Source organism: Apteryx mantelli, chromosome 2 (genome assembly GCF_036417845.1).
Source record: "Apteryx mantelli isolate bAptMan1 chromosome 2, bAptMan1.hap1, whole genome shotgun sequence".
Classification (NCBI taxonomy): Eukaryota; Metazoa; Chordata; class Aves; order Apterygiformes; family Apterygidae; genus Apteryx; species Apteryx mantelli.
In genome coordinates this window covers 134,287,971-134,304,886 of record NC_089979.1, presented here as the reverse complement: position 1 = coordinate 134,304,886, position 16,916 = coordinate 134,287,971, and the positions used below count along the sequence as shown (strand labels likewise).

Genomic DNA, 16,916 nt, shown 5'->3' with positions numbered 1-16,916 from the left:
CCTCTACATAAGAATTTTCAGGGATGATAATGTGAAAAGTAAAGAAGCTAATCCTCTAGGCCCTGGTGCAAGAGAATTTCATTCTGTCGTGCTCTCCGTCACTTTTCATGAAGACTTCCTTTAGTGGTTGTTGAGTCTTCAATGCAGCTGTAACAGATGGAGTCAACTTGAAGAGTAATGTTGATTTTTCGTTACAGGGAGAAAACCTGGTAAATCTTGTTAAATGTTTCGTCTCATGAACTGAAATGCTGTGTTATTGACTCTGGTCAAAGTGAATTTATTTTGAAGCCTGAAAATATTCCTCTCTTCTTTCTATTGCTATTTTCAAACAACACATCAACAGCTAGACTTTTCATGTTAAAGAATACAAAAAGATAAAAAGTCAAAGACAGCATTTCTGGATTGGCCTCAAATTTTACTCAAAGAGTGTTCAGACTACTTGCACAGTTTCAAGCTATTAAGAGAGAAAATATGAAAATGATGTTAAATAAAATTGGTATCCAGTTTTGGTCAGATTACCCAAGTTTTCTCTTCCTCCTCTCCCACCCCTAGATTTCAGGGGTTTGGTGCCTGCACACTAAATCTGAGCAATATACTATAGCTCAAATCTTGAATACATAAAGCTCCTGGAAGATATACCCTTGCCCTGCTCTTTGTTCTCTTGAAATGGTTCCTTTTTGTTGCATTTTTCCATAATGGCATTTGAAGTACTTCAGAGTAAGACCAGAGTAAGATCAGACTAAGCCTGATTTATAGAATCTGTAGTGGAGAAACTGAGTGGAGAAACTTTACGGAAAGTTAGAATTATACTGGCCTAACAGAGAAATAGGAGCCACATCCTGTAGTCTAACAAATCTTAAAGCATGAGGCAAAGAGGAATATAAAACAGTAGAAAAAGGTTGGATTGAAAAGGACAGGGGTCACAGCAATATAATATTGCATTTACTTAGCAAAAGCTTCCTCGTAGTACAGCTGAGCTGCACACACAGACACACACACGCATATGAAAATATTCAAATATGAATAAAAGTTCCTTTGGTGAATATTTTAGCAACATTATATGACCTCTCATTTTCTGACTCACTGAAGATGTAGCAAGTCTCCCTTGTGGTGCATATCTGTAAAAATATCTCTTTACTACCAAATAAGCAAAGTTTTCATTGTTCTGGGGTCATTTCTGTTATTTGTTTATTTTAGTAGTCATGTCAGGCACATGTTTTGTTTTTTTTCTTCCTAATAAAGAAAGACTAGAAAGATATTTGTGATAGATATGGTACAGTCCAGCAGTTGAAGTTCATTAATAATTGGAATGTTGCAGAGTATGAAGTAATGAATACTAATTACTCCTTTCATGTCTGACAGCACCCTGTGGACCAATACATCAGCCCAGACTTTAATTTGGTTCTAGTAATGGTTTCATCAATAGTACATTAATTCTGTGTTTGAAAAGATATACAGTTGAACCTGACCCACACAGTAGATACCACTGTCATAAAATGGCCACATACTGACAACAACTGGATAATTACAAATAATTAAATCCACTGAGCTTCAGACAATCCTAATTTTAAGTAAAATATATCTTATCATATCAATCGACAGAAAGCATATCTAGGGAGATTTATCAGCTTGCTCTCCTTCCAAAGCAAATTTTAGTCTGCATATTAGAGAACTTGCTAATCTGTGAAGCAGCTTCATAAAATCATATCTCCCTCATTGTTTACCAAGATTGTTCTTGTGCTGGAATCTTAGATATTCTATAACACTGGCTTTTGAGACTGTTTCTGAATGAAGACTGCAAAAAAATTCTCAGCTTCAGAGAACTTCAAATATATGTGTATAATTATATTTTACTCACCATGTGGATGGTTATAGTGTGAACTATAGGTACTTGTTTTCTCTGAAAATCAGACTTCTTATTTAAGTGTCTTATACTTAGAAGCCTAACAATCTTTAGGCATTCAAGTCTAGATATTCTATTTTAACTAGCAAACATGCTCAGTGACTCTTAATATACATTAGATTGTGACCTTATTTTTACTAAAATATTTTAGGAAATTTTCTCTAAAGGAAATCAGAAAAAGAATTAACTCATTTCAAAAATTGTCAGTGCATGGTGCATGGGTTAATGTAAGCATGAAAGGCACAAGAAAAAAATTAAGTAAAATTTAGGTGCGGCTTATTCACAACGTAAACAAAAATGACTCAACGCACATACCTAGATCTATTGGAGCAGCTAAATCAAGGCATAGGTGTAAACAGATGACAATTCTACACAGTTGTTTTTTGTCAGTAGCTTGCTATAAGAGCAGTAATGCAACTGAATAGGTTTGGTTTGGATTGGCTTTAATATTTGCGTTTTATCTGTGTTTTTCCTATCTTGTCTCCCCAGCCAGCACTGTTTTGGAGATCACTGGTTGTGCACATTAACTATAATAGATCAATGTCATTTTGACTTGTATGGGAGATGATAGAGGAAAAAATTCATTGTTCATAAGATTCCTATTTGCATCCACATGAGCTGTTACACCCCTTCAAATTGTTTGCCCATTCTCAAAGTGGTAGTCATGTCCTTCCAGCAGCAAGATTCAGTTATTACAAGGTTCTTTAAGATGTCTTCAGATTTGATTTATGTGCAAATGTAGTTTGTATGAACAAATTTCCATTCTTATGAGACATGACCATTATTCATGAAACAGCAGACAATTCATTCACTTTCTCTATAGGAATAGCTTTCCTTGCCTTGAACATCTCGCCAGCTGTGCAACTTTAAGGCAGCACTTTTCCCACTGAACTAGTTTGACCAACTTACACAGTTTGCCTACTGAGATTGCCTAGTAACAGCTCCATTCTGCACTTGTTTTCACCTGATTTGTTCAACTTCATTCACTACATTACTTGCTGGAGTTCGCAAGTCTGTTCCAGAAGCTTTTAATTTTAACCAGCAGGAACTGAAAGAGGCTCCTATGGAAAATATGTGTTTATCCCTCTTTCTTCATACTGAAAAATATTGTTTCCCATTCCTTTCCTATCCAAGAATTTATCACTTCTCTCCATTCTTGCTGAGCTGATCCAAAACATTTAGCTATAGGAAGCTGTCATACTTTCTGCCATTTAGAGTTACAGTACATTTTGGAGAGCATCTACCCAGAGATGTACATTTGTTCATTTTGAGTTGCATGGAAGTATTTGTTAAGAAAAGTTTTTGCATAAACTCTTGACCTATCTCATAATATGAGGTCATCTTCCTGTTCTCAGGATTTTTTTTTGTCTTCATCAGATGCTGTCTTTGAAAATCCAAGGCATAAGCTTGTTTGTTTCCTTAGGCAGCACATCCACAAGGGAAAAGCAGTTCTTTGTGCAGACAATTCAGATTTTGGCAAATGAGACCAGATGTTGTATTAATTCCTACACTTCACGTAGGTGAGAGTTTGGCTGCCATGCTAACTTCTGAGATTTATTCATTTTTAGTATTTGCTTTTGCTAAAAAGCAGTTATTCCTCCAAGTTTATACAGGATTTTACAAGTGCTTTGGGAAACCTTTTGAATCCCTAAGCAACTTGATTTCAAGATTTGTGAGAATTGCAACAGGAAAAAACTCGTGGAGAACAATCCTCTTCTAATTTACTTTGTGTGCTCTTAAATAAAAGAAGGCTGGAGCTTACATGAAAGATACTTTGCCTGTTCCGAGGAAGAATGGCACATTAACGCAGTCCATTCTGTCTGCCTCTGCTGGTCAGCTAGGAGATTATGAAGGAAAAAATTACCAAAAGTAGATTTTGTCTTTAGTAATTTCTTTGGAACCCATTTTTTATGTCTTATATCATGGACTTTGATAAAACTGCTACATTTCTTTGGAATCCAATTTAACCTGTAAAAAGACATAATTCATTGAAAAATGAAGCAATTCTATGGGATTTTCCCTCCTCTGTGTTTATCATTGTTGCTTATATCGCTTGAACTGTGAGAGAGCAGTAACAAAACATTTATTTTTCCCAGTCTGTAATTAACAAAAACCCTAGAATAGGTTCCATTGTGTGAATGTTCAACAGACTTTTAAAATAAAAATTTGTTACTAATGTTTGGATCTCCATTCTTGGAAGAAAACATTAAAAGTAGCCATGGCTTTACAGAAAATACTGTGTTTGTGCTAGTGTGTAACAGGTGACTGCTGAAGATTGCCATATTACCCGCTATGCACATAGAGGATATAAATCTGCGGGCACATGGTCACACCAGACCACACACGGAACATACACTGTAGTCTATAAGCAGTGTTTTCTTTTCTTTTTTTTTTTTTTAAGTCCTGTGCCATAAAAATAGGAAGGTCAGCTTTACTTTGCCTCGTCTTCAGGCTCTGGTCTGGTAGCTTAACAGTAGTGACGTTGCTGTATGGGGGATGTTGACACCTCTCATTGAAGGCAAGAGGTCAGGAAATGACACCTCTTCAGTAAGGATTCCTATTCAATGAATAAAAGTAAACCTGGAATGTCTCCCCAAGTAATTGATTTTGAACAAATCATTTAGTAGTTTGCCTTTAAAAATGATTTTTAGTTTAGTCACCAGCCCTTCCCTCTGTTCTGGTCACAATCAATTTGTTATAAATCCACACATCTGCTTAGGGTCTTTTCTAGGATTTACTGCTAGGCTATTTTGAAAATTAGAAAAGATGAACTATATTTAAGGGAACAATTGTAAGAACTGACAGCTATCTGATTAAAACTTGTTTGAAAACTTTCCTAAGTCTGTGGTAAGTAATAAAGATAGGTGTTTACCCCTCAGCTACACATTCTTCAGTACAGCAGTGAATAATCTACTGGTGTCTGCTCTATATGCAAATTAAACTATGTCAATCAAAAAATTCTCTCTGTATTCTTCATATAATTTTGGTGTGTTCAGTCATCCTTTTTTTTTTTTTCTTAAGCTGCAGGTACTTAAAGTTTGGTTTGTATCCACTTCCTGTGATGCCAAGGTCATACAGTACTTGTCTTTTGTAATGTAGGATATTTGTGAATTGCCTGTATTAAGTGAGGTTCCCATTCTTCTGCTTTTTATTCCTTCTCAGGTATATCAAGACTGAAGACAAAGAATGTGAATTCAACAAGAATTTCCGACTCATCCTTCACACTAAACTGGCTAACCCTCAGTACAAGCCAGAACTGCAGGCTCAGACCACCTTCATTAATTTCACTCTCACCAGAGATGGGCTGGAAGACCAACTGTTGGCTGAGGTTGTCAGTGCTGAAAGGCCAGACTTGGGAAAAAAATAAGGTAAAACTATCTTTTGATCTGTCTGTTCTCATATTTTAAAGCTAGTGTTAATATGCCTGTTTGAATTTGCTGTACAGTACCTGTTAGTAACCCAGATATCAGAAAGTTTTTAAGGGTCAGATTCTGCAAAGTGTAGGAAGTGCTAACTCAGCATATGCAGCTTCTGTTGATTGGTTCAAACGTGCTCCCAGGGGGCTGAGGTTGGCCTAGAGCTCTACTAGAAATGAAATATACTGTGCTCTTGTTCCCACACTTCCTTCTACTGCTCTTTGCATTGCCTTTAATCTACAGTGCAGGATTAAAGCCCTCTACAGTGCTTTGTGCTTCAGCGATCTTGAGCCAGTAAGTGCAGATAAAATTTCATGCCAGTCCCTAAGAGGATGTGATGGCACTGTCAGGCCCTAGGGCGTTTGGTTAATCATGCTCAGAATTTATTCCTGCAAAGATGCAGTACTACAGCTCCTGCAGTCATAGCATCCACTGTACAGTAACTATTGAACAGAAGTACCTTTAGAAATGGTTGCAGAAAGGACTTTGAGCAGATTGTGGTCTATGAGCTGAAAAATGAAAAAAAAAAAAAAAAACTTAGGGGTGCAAAATGATTAGTAAGAATATTTCCTATTTCTCTAGTGTGCCTTTCCAGTTATCTCATGCACTTTGCAAACTTCCTCCACAGAGATGCGCAGCAAATCTTTGAGTTGCCACTGTCTCAATAGAAGAGCAAACTGGGTCACCGAGTTTAATTACTCCTTGAAGAATGAAAGCAATATATCTGGTAACATGATCTGAAAACAGCTGGCCATTTTCCTCTGCATCTGCACATTGCTCCACATGGGACTGTATGCTAACAACTCCCCTATCATCCAGGTTGTTTTGGTGCTAAGGCTGGATCCACTGGAGAACTCGCAGTAACTCCAGTCACACTCTTACGCTGTCAGAGGCTCAGTACAGCCCAGCAGGCTGTAACTGTGCTCTCCCATGCTGTTTGCTGCTGAAGCAGGGTTCTCCAGCCTTGGGCTACTGTTGGTTTTCTCAACCGCCTCATAGGTTACCATTTGCCATCTTTGGCCAGATCCCAATCCCTTTGCATAGTCCAGGGAGGAAGGAGGGGAAGTCCTGGTCTGTTATGATGGTGCTTTCCTCCTTGTCCATGCAGCCTTCTCGCTTTGGGTGTCCCAGAACCTCGGTTCTCATGTATTTCTGAACTGAAGATAAGCTGTCTCTTTCAGAAATGAAATAAAAGCAACTGATGTAATTAAATCAAAAATATAGGTACGGTAGCTTTTGCTGCTGTTGTTTAAATACCATGTTTTCATTTTCTCTGCTAGTCAGTCCTGATCAAACAGCAGAACCATTTCAAGACTGAGCTCAAGCAGCTTGGGGACAACATGCTGCTCAGTCTGTCGGCTGCCCCAGGTCGTTCCTTAAGTGACAGTGAATTTGTGAAGAAACTTGAATCAGCAAAGTCAACTGCAGCTGAAATACAGTGCAAGGTAACAATAGTTGCACTGTTTTTAACAGTATAAAGTCACCTGTTAAATGTGTATTATTATTTTTTGAAATATTTTTATGAGCTAGAAGTTGTCAAATTCCTGGCTGTGCAGCAAGTGCTGTCTACCCACATATTCACAGTTTCTTATCTGTGGTATGTAGTTGTCACCTACCATTTTTTTCTTCTTGAGCTAGGTGCTTGATTTCGTCCCCATAAAAGGAGTAAGTATCAGCATGAAGTGTGAACAAAGGTATTCATATATGATTGTCGTTTTTTCACAAGTGAACAGGCACCTTGCTACAGAAAACAATCATTCCCTAATATTTGTCTGAGCAGCAGCTTGCATACCTTAAACATTTGCTACTGTCTGAGATAAAGTTAGTTTTCTAGAGTATATCCATATTCTTTTTGATACTGATAGGAATGTGTTGGTAATTGTGTGTGATAATCATGATGGATGAAAAAATAAATTAGACAAGTGTCATCCTGTAGATAGCTGAAGCCAAAGAAAATGAAGCTCAAATTAACAAGGCAAAAAAGCATTACAGACCAACACCTGTAAAAGCATCTATTACTTTGTTCGTAACAGTCTGGTCAACATCAACCCCATGTACCAGTTCTCACTGAAGGTAAACATTTATTTTGCTTATTTGATTTCAAGGTGCAAGGAACAGAGTTTTGCCTTGAGCAGTGATGGCCAATATATTAGCTATTATTTGTGCCAGATGTTTACATTTGCAATGTTGTGTGTCTTGAGTTTGAGAAAGGAGAACACTATGTGATTTCTCACTGATTCATAATGTTCCTCTAAACCCGTCTAATCCTTCTTTGTTGTCTGCCTCCATTCTAATGGTGTTTTCTGATTATGCTAGTACTGTTTACCTTCCTTTTGTTAAGCTGTCCTACAGGGTCAAGTAAGAACAGTTTTGAACCATTCTCTATAGACAATTTACTGTAATAAATCTACCAAATTATCTGATGCTATGAGGACGGGAAGTCACGCACTTCAAAATTACCAGCTTTGCTGAGTGAGAGGATGCGTTCACTGAGTTAAATAAGCAAGTTAAATAAGGTGTTTGCAGCCCTTACCCTTGGTTTGCTGAAAGTTTCTTCAAAAGCCTCTTGGCAGAGATGATTCAACCTCTACTATCTTGGCATTTTAAACTGCTTAAGCTATCTCTTCTGAGAACTGTAGAGTCAGAAATTGATTTTCTTGCATGTAAAAAAACAAACAAGAATTCTGGAAATAAATAAATGAAAATAATTGTACCTCTTTTCAGGTCTTCAACGCAGTCTTCCACAAAACAATCCAACAGGCTGAAGAATCAGGAAATACTCAGTGGCATATCTCTAACTTGACAGAAATTGTCACCTACTCAAACTTTCTTTTCACAAGCCAAGGACTTTTTCGAAAGGATAAGCTCATTTTCCTGGCCCAAATAGCTTTTGAAGTGAGGAAAATTTTTCATGTTGGTGATGCTGGTGGTTTACTGTTTTTGCTGCTTCTTAACTAGAAGGTGATGCCTTTGCTCAAAAACTAGAAGAAGCTGCTTCTTAACTAGAAGGTGATGCCTTTGCTCAAATCTTCTTACCTTGTGGTAGTGCAGTTTGTCAAACGTTGTAATTGCTGCTTCAATATAAATAATAATTACAGATATTCCAAAGATGCCTTTATGTAACTCTTTTCATTTATAATGACTTACCGAGGCTATATTAAAGATAAATAGCATGATTTAGTTGCTTGTGGTTTTATAATTAAGGTTGAAATTAATGTGGTACATAAAGTAGAAATTCACTAAATAATACACATCTGTATCAGACTCAGGCTGTTATTTTTCCTTTTTTATTTGAGCGTCTGTAAGCCCTGGGGAAAATACGGGCTCAATTGTACTGAGTGCCCTGAAGAGCTTGCTCCAAAAGGGATTGAGTCACAGAACTGGTCAGTAGCAGAGGTGGGAATTAAACTAGAAACTGACAATTCAGGAAGAAGGTAAAAAATTATAAATTGAGGAATCAGATTTGGGGAAGGATAGGAAAAAAAGAATCACCTTACACAATGAACAAATGGGAGTGAAAGAACAGACAAAAATGTCTAGAAGAGAAAGGAAAGAGAAGAGAGGGAAGGAAACTGGTGATGATTTCTCTGAATCGTGGTACAGATGAATTTATTCATGTCACTCAGACTTTTAGCACTATGCTGCTTAACTGTTGCCTTTTTGGTAGCAGTGGTGCTGGAATGGATCAAGAAGCATGGGAGTCTGTACAGTAACTGAAAAATAAGCTCTATCATAATTACAGAGTAGACAGAAAACGGAGTAAGGGGCACTATAAATTTCAAATTTATTAAATAGTTTTTTAAAGAGAAAGAGAGGGTCTCTTAGTAAAGGTAGAAAGATTTATTTATATCAGAAAGCAGAGAGAATATATGGTAGTAGGGCAAAGGTGTGTCTTTTTCCCACTATTTTTTGGTTAAAATGATAAAAGAACTAGTAGAAACTGAGATTTTTTTTTAGTGTACATTCAGTTCGTGTGCCAGAACTGATTTACTTGATATAGTTCTGCAGTCTATGTCTACAAAGTCTAAGTTTTCAGTAAAAAATAATTGTGAATCTATCCTTCCATTAGTAAACAAACAAAAAGGAAAAAGAACAAAAAAAAACAATTAGGGTTTGCAAATTTGCACAGAGTTTTGCGACAACTTACAATCTGAAGAGGGCCTTGGATGATGCCTGAGACACGTGTGCTCTACTTGTCCTTTCCTCTATCTTTCAAGAGATAAAAAGGATACGTAATTAGATGGAATTCAAAACTCTTTACTTTTTCAGTAGTAGAGTGTAAAATAATTTCTGGCCAATTTTATGTAAGGTTAATGTCAGTGTGTAAGCGTTATGTTTTTATGCTTGTTCATCACAAGCTAAAGAAATATAACTGTTGTTGCTTAGCTCTTTTTAAAATCTGGGAGGATTTGGCTGTCAGTACATAGATGCACAACAGTCGCATTTTCTGCAAAAAGTTTTGACAGAGAGGTTACTTTCGGTTTTGAAAGTGTCTTAACAGGTTAAGGTAAATTCAGCTCTGTGAGTATGTGAGTGTGTGTGTAGGAACAGTTTTGCAGAAATGTTACACTCTAATGACAAAACCTAAGTATCACTCTCTCTGTAATAGGTTTCAAATCAGTATTTTAAAATACCATTAAAACAAGATGTAAATTGTTTTATTAGAGTTTTAGAAAATGCAAGCCAAGGAATTCTTGTTGCTTTGTGCTCCTACTCAGTAATATTTAGAGAGGTGAATACTTTAAGGCAGAAGTGGTTCTGAAGAAAGTCTGATGACCTTTTTCAATTTTGTGTGCTGTCAAGATTCTTCTAAGAGGTAAAGAGATAGAACTCCTTGAATTGGATTTCCTTCTTCAATTCACAATTGAACACACTTACAAGAATCCAGTTGATTTTTTAACTACTCAGTCATGGAGTGCCATTAGGGTAGGTTTAGAAATTGCTTTTCAGTTCTCAGTCTTTTTTAATGTTATTTCTGGAGGCAAGCTACAGCTAGATAATGTCAGATAAAATCATGTTTCACAGTAAATTTTGGTAGAAATAGTGATGCTTTCAAAGAGTTGTCTTTGCCTTTTACATGTATTTTTCCCTTAGCTTCTAAAATCCTGTATTGTGCTTTATGAGGAAATCCTGTTTTACCAAAATTTGTCCAGTCCCCTAGAAATATCATTTTGATCATCATACTGCTCCTTACCATAGCAAATGCTCAGTGCAAAGTTTGCAGTTTGTGTTATGTTGATATTTAACCGTAAGTCGACAGTATGGCAATACTGACAAAAATAATCTCTTATAAATAATGTTATCAATATCTATGTAAATTTGCATTTTAAAGCAAGTATTGAGTCCCTTGTAATAGCGTTAAACTATGCTTTTTGACTTATCCCAAAAGTAGCAATATTTGTCTTCCCATTTAAAACTTTACACAGAGGGTACCTCGCCTGTATTTGTGTCTTTGGTATGTGTCCAGGCTATTGCACTGATGGATGTGTTCAGAGGGTTACGTAAAGATACTGAGGATTCACCAAGAGGTGGAAGAAGTGGATGGACTCACAGTGTCCAGAAAAGGAAAAGCTCACTCAGGAATGGAAAAACAAAAGCTCCCTTCAGAAACTAATCATACTGAGGGGGCTCCATCCAGATAGAATGACATATGCTCTTAGGTATGAAATCTGAGGGTACCAAGTGTGAGGGTGGCTTGGATGTGTCAGTACGGAGAAAATTCCTACATACTAAGCTATGCTGTTAATATCTAAAAGTGTATTTCTCAGTGTTAGTTCTCATTGTCTTATTAGGGCTAGTAGCTAACGCCATGGGATGACAATTTTTCAGGTCACCCTTCTTAAAAATTCTGTGATACCAAAAAATAGCAGTTGTGGATACTTACCCAACCATTTTCAGTTGTCTGCCTGTTGTACTGTTTTAATCTTTTGATCCCAAGTTCTGGTCTTGTAGGCCTGATCCTCCAAACCCCACCATCACTGCTGTTACCCCATTTAATGCCATATGAAGAGAGCAGCCCAGCCACTCCCGTGTTTTTCATTCTGTCTCCAGGAGCAGACCTTCTTAAAGATTAAAGATATGGAGGCACTAGGTAAGCCTCTTGTTTTCTTCTGGTTTAAGAATCACTCAACTGTGCTCCCACTAAAGAAATAGAATTTGAGCTCCAAAGTGAAATGGAGGACACAGGGGGCCATATATGTAAATATATCAGTATATAATATCTATATATACACTTGTGTGTATGTGCAAGCGTGCGCACATGCATGTGTATGCTTGTATTTTTTCTAAACAGAACAAAGCCCTCTAGAACCATCTGTCATTACAGGGAAGTATAAATTACTGTGGTAAAGTTGGACAGGGTTTATTTTCAGCAGAAGATTTAAGTTTTAAAGTTTCTTCCACCCCCACCATATTCATGGTAAATGGGGTGGATGAAAAGTGTAAGGCCATAAGCACTATGGTATGAAGAAATTTTTAGACTGATCATTCCTCTGCTTGGCATAATGCAGGTTGCCTTTGTACTGTTTTCTAGCTTTTGACTAGATGAGGGCCAGAGGGCAATTTTCTCCATGCTCATGTAATCTTGTGCCCCCTGTGACTAAATAATGGTCATTATACAAACCATATTCAATTGTATAAGGCTCTGTCGCTTTATGCTTAGGATTACTATTCCCTACAGACAATACTGAGAATACCAGGTTAATACAGCTGTGACCTCACTGTGCTCAATTTAAACTCAGGCCTCACAAGGTGAGAGGCTTGTGCATTTACCCACTGAACCAATCAGTTAAAAAACTGATGTGATATCTACCACATGTTGCTCCCTTTTTTATAAGAGAATTGCTCTGTACCCCCTGTAAGAGTTTCTAAAGCTCAGTAACAATGCCGAACATCTATCAAAATGTCAAAAGGTTCATTATCTTAAAACCGAGGGAACAGATTTCTGCAGGCTTTTTCTAATACCAGCAATAAGGCCACTGTTGAGAGCTCGCAATTTTGCTTGTTGAAATTGTAAGGGTTTAGTGAAGTGCTTCAGAAGAAGTAATATTCATTGCACCAGTGATAGTGAAATTAATGGGACATTATCATTCTTTTTCCTTTTTTCTCTGCTAATTTTTCTATCTCCTCCCCTTCTGTCACTCACCCTCCCCCAATTATTTCTTTTACAGGCAAAAAGCTTGGGTTTACTATAGACTCTGGAAGATTTCATAACATCTCTTTAGGACAAGGGCAGGAGGTGGTTGCAGAGGAGGCACAAGAGAAGGCCGCCAAACATGGCCATTGGGTCGTTCTCCCAGTGAGTGTCAAACAGCCCCTCTGATGATGGTTGTCTACTCAGTTGGAGGGATGTTCTCAGAATGCAAACAAAATGTGTGCTGGATTTCAGCAAAAGATTTAAACAGCAAATAATCTTTTTTTTTTTTGCTTTGCTTTGCTTTTGTTTCTGATTGTAACAGGGTAAGCATCATGTTAATTGAGTGAATGTCATATTTTGCTTTGCGTTTTGTAACACTATCTTTGTACTCCCAGGAGGAAAAGGAGAGATAATACAGAAAGCCTCTGGTGACCAGGTAGGATTATGTCCTCAGGAATACACTTTACCCATGTAATTAAGAACTCCTGTTCCATTGAGTAGGCCGTAATGGAGACTTGAATAAAATTGGTCCGACTCGCCCTTGGGAAGCTGTATAATTAGCACTGAAGTGCTGTTCTTCAGAGATAGCAATAGCAGCTTTGGCCAGCATTGTATGGTTTGAGAAGCCACTCTGCAGCAAACAAAAAGATCCACACAATACTCTAGTAAACTATCATTCCTGGCATAATCACAGAGTTGACAGGAGCACCACAATTGTTAGTGTTACTGAAAGAAGGTGCTTCCCTCCCACTTTCTATGCTAAATAGCCAAGGTGCATTGTAACAATCCCTTTGTCCTGAAACTGTACCAGAAATGCAGGTTCCACACCTTGCTATTAAGGAGGTCATGGGACCAGGTTATTCCCTCCTGTTCTGTTCTTAACCTCAACAGCATATACATTTTGTTGTCAACCAGGTTACCCACAACAAACAAAGAGATAGACTAGACTCAGTGTTATCTACCAAGCGAAAAAAAGTCACCAAAGGACGGGGGCGGGGGGGGCCTTAATGTGCTAAACACTGTACAAACACATACAAACTGACTGCTTCATTGATACTTCAAATGAAAAAAATCTTAAACCAGGTTTTACACAGCTGTACTAGTAAGCTATTCACACTGCATAACCATGCTTTTCTATTAGTGAACACTGAAATATTATTGTGAAGGAAAACACATGGCTGGTTTTCAGTGGAATTTGAAGGTACTCAGCTGTTATGGGGCCAGGGCATGAAAATGGAAGATGGTAGGAGTCCTAAATCAGCAGTATTGCATGTCTGAAGCCACAGTAATAAATTGGGAATATCTGAGAGATTTCTGGTATTACAGAACTTCTCCATTTTCCAGCCAGTTATGCCTCACTTCTGAGGAAGGAGGGAGGTGAGAATTTTACTAGGAAGATTTTTGATAGTGAAAGGCTGGGGAATGTCCTAAATCAGACTAAATGAAGATTTTGGGCCAAATTCCAAATGGTGCTAAGCCAGCTATAGCTAATGTAATTTGCATGTACTCAGTGCTTCTCAAGCTTCAGTCTTCTGTTTATTGGCCCAAATAGCTATAGCCTACACTATTATGTTAAAAAAAAAATTAAAAACACAAAACAGGAGCAAAAGAGGTGACATTTTTGTTGGGGGGTGGGGATGAGGTGAATAAATTACATATTAAAGAACCCTCTGATGTTCCAACTAATCTGGCATCCTACCTGAGTAACACTAAAAAAATTGCCAAATTGCCTTGTCTCTGGGGCTTCAGACTCCTGCCCCTGAAGCAGGTAGAAAATTTACTATTGACCTTAGCGAGAGGTAGGTCAAGCTCTTAGTGCAAAACTCTTTGTGGAGCTGAAGCTGAGGAAAGTCCAAAAAGTGACAGAGCAAGAGGAAGGACAGGTATGTTGTAGGATAAACAAAATAAGATCTGAAAAAGGTTGAATTCTTCATAGCAAAAACAATTTGAATAGTGGTTGGTAAACTGGCAGAAAAAGGACTGACTTGAAAATTCTTGGTAACAGGTTTACCTCTTGTGTGACTTGCATTATTTTCTCAAACTCAGACATTTGATATATCAAAAGGTTGTTTTGTTAATTAATTCAGGCTTTAATCACTTTCACTTTGCAAGGGATGGATGTAGCCTATATGGAAGTGCAGGTGCTGCCAGGCCACTAGCATGCCCTGTAATATGAAAGTCTCCCTCTCTTTCCATCCCCCTGTCCCCTCCTCCCCATGTCAGGGGACAATTTGGGAACACCCCCATAGCAGCTCTCCTGATAAGGTGATGCAGTAGCTATAGGGCGCGACTGACTTGTCTTATTCCTTGGGTGAATATGGCGTTGTAATTTCTCTTGCACCATGTGAAGTTGGAAGCCAGTGCAATCAGCAGTTTCTGGCACAGCAGCGAAGAGCCAAAGAGAAGTCGTATGGTTGAGCTGCAAATTGAGCTGAGTTGCTAGTACTGTAGCAAAAGAAAGTGGAATGTGGGCTAATGTGGGGGTGAAAGCCACTGTAGCCCATCCAGTAAATCCATTTTGAACCTTTTTTTGAGATTCCTGTATTTCACTAGTAGATCCTTTGGAGGCAGATATTTTTCCATTAAAATTAAGTTTGATGGATAACTTCTCTGACCTATCAGTGACATTATACTCTCTTCATATATTAAGAATCTTAAAGACTCTGAAGTGAAATGACTTATGTTTTTAAGCAGTAGCATAGCTGTAAACATTTTCCTTTTTCTAGCACTTCCTCAGTCTTGATCTTGGTATGCATTGGACATGTTTTGTCTTAGGTCCCAGCTCTACAGGGAATTTAGGCAGAGTCTATGCTTAACTTTAAATATAAGAGTTACTCCCCTCACACACACACACAAACACGCACACATGCACACACCAGATCACTTAACCCTGAGTTTATAATATTTTCATTAGTTGCAGAATCAAGGCCTGAAATTTTAGAGGCTAATGGTAAAAACTCTGCTATTGCAACAGATATCAAGAAATGGCAGCAGCTAGAATCCTCAGATTTGCTCTTTGTATCACCAGTTTATTTAATAATAAAGTGATGCTTTGAATTAAGTACCTATTTATCATTATAAAGCCACAATAACAGTGTCTTAAGGATAATGAATTTATTAGCTATCTCACAATAAACATACTGGCTCTTTTTCAAAAGGATATTCATCTAGTAGCCAAGTGGCTAGGAACCTTGGAAAAACTCCTCAAGCAATGCAGTGAATTAAGTCATTCTGATTTCCGTGTCTTTACTAGTGCTGAATCAGTTCCAGCTCCAGAAGAGCTCATCATTCCTCAAGCAATACTAGAAAACTCAATTAAAGTTGCCAGTGAACCTCCTACGGGCATGCTAGCTAATTTACATGCTGCACGCTACAATTTTGACCAGGTAAAAGCAAGATGTGCTCTTCTTCATTCATTTGTTTTAATTACTTCCTCCCCTTTGGAGAGAATTGATATTGTTGGTGACTGCTTTGTAGCAGACAAGCGCTCGGAGATCTTTGTGCTTCCACACTAAATTGAGAGCCACAGGTGGCTTAACCATCTTTGCCCTGCATTGCCTCTATATTTCCTGTCAATGTGGGGCAAGAGGAAAAGAGTGACAATAATGCATACATTTGTATTATTTAATATCTAGATATAGATACACATAGCTGTATCTGGAGAGAGTGAAAGAAGTGTATTTATTGCATCAGCTTTACTGAAATATAGTCTTATGAAAAACCTGACCATGCTTTAAAGTCAGAGGTTTTTCATTATATGGTACTCGCTAACTTTGCTCAGTTCTAAATTATTGCTAGGTTCAACCATATCAATTCTCCCACAAAGTGGATTTATGTATCCAGATGTTCAGGCAATGGCTGAATACCCTGTATATGAATTCCTGCAGTTAGGCATAAAGAAAGGAATTTATGAGCAAGGGTTGCGTGCTGTTTGTTGTTTTGTTGTTCTTTCTTTTCCTGTGTAAAGTTCTGTGGAGCTGCCTAGCAGGAGGGAGAGGTAGGTGAGAGGAAAGAAGACATGAGAATGTGGAAAACTGGAGTGTCATTGAGTGTGCATTGCCTAATTCCCTCTGAATCCCTAACTGTCCCTGCACTGTTACCCTGAGTAACTTGTAGACAGTTCTTCAAATTCAGTGCAAGTCAGCTTCTCCACAGGCGTGAAAGAGCTGGAATAGCAAGGTTATTCATGTCAGCATAACATACCATGGTAAAGGCAACCATAACAGTGTATACTTTAGCCTTCTGGTAATTTATTAGCATTTATTTATAGAAGTAGAACACAAGAAAGCAGAGCTTGGATGAAAAGGGTAAGAATTCCTTTTACAGAAAACTCCTTTAACCAATACATAGAACACTAAAAAAGCCGTGTCAAAACTACTTTGGCTGCAGGTGCATTGATTATGATGGTGCGAGATGATTCTGAAAGATATTTGTGGGAAAGGGAGAATGATTGTGGTTTTGT

At 37.8% G+C, this 16,916-nt stretch overlaps 1 protein-coding gene across 1 annotated transcript in view; it reads left to right on the top strand.

The window, feature by feature from the left end:
• Window positions 1-16,916, top strand: part of DNAH11 (dynein axonemal heavy chain 11) — a 137,809-nt gene that overhangs the window by 112,255 nt on the left and 8,638 nt on the right. Inside the window, 3 exon segments of the mRNA XM_067292188.1 lie at window positions 5,066-5,231; window positions 6,600-6,764; window positions 15,613-15,840. Coding sequence (XP_067148289.1) covers window positions 5,066-5,231; window positions 6,600-6,764; window positions 15,613-15,840 — 559 coding nt within the window.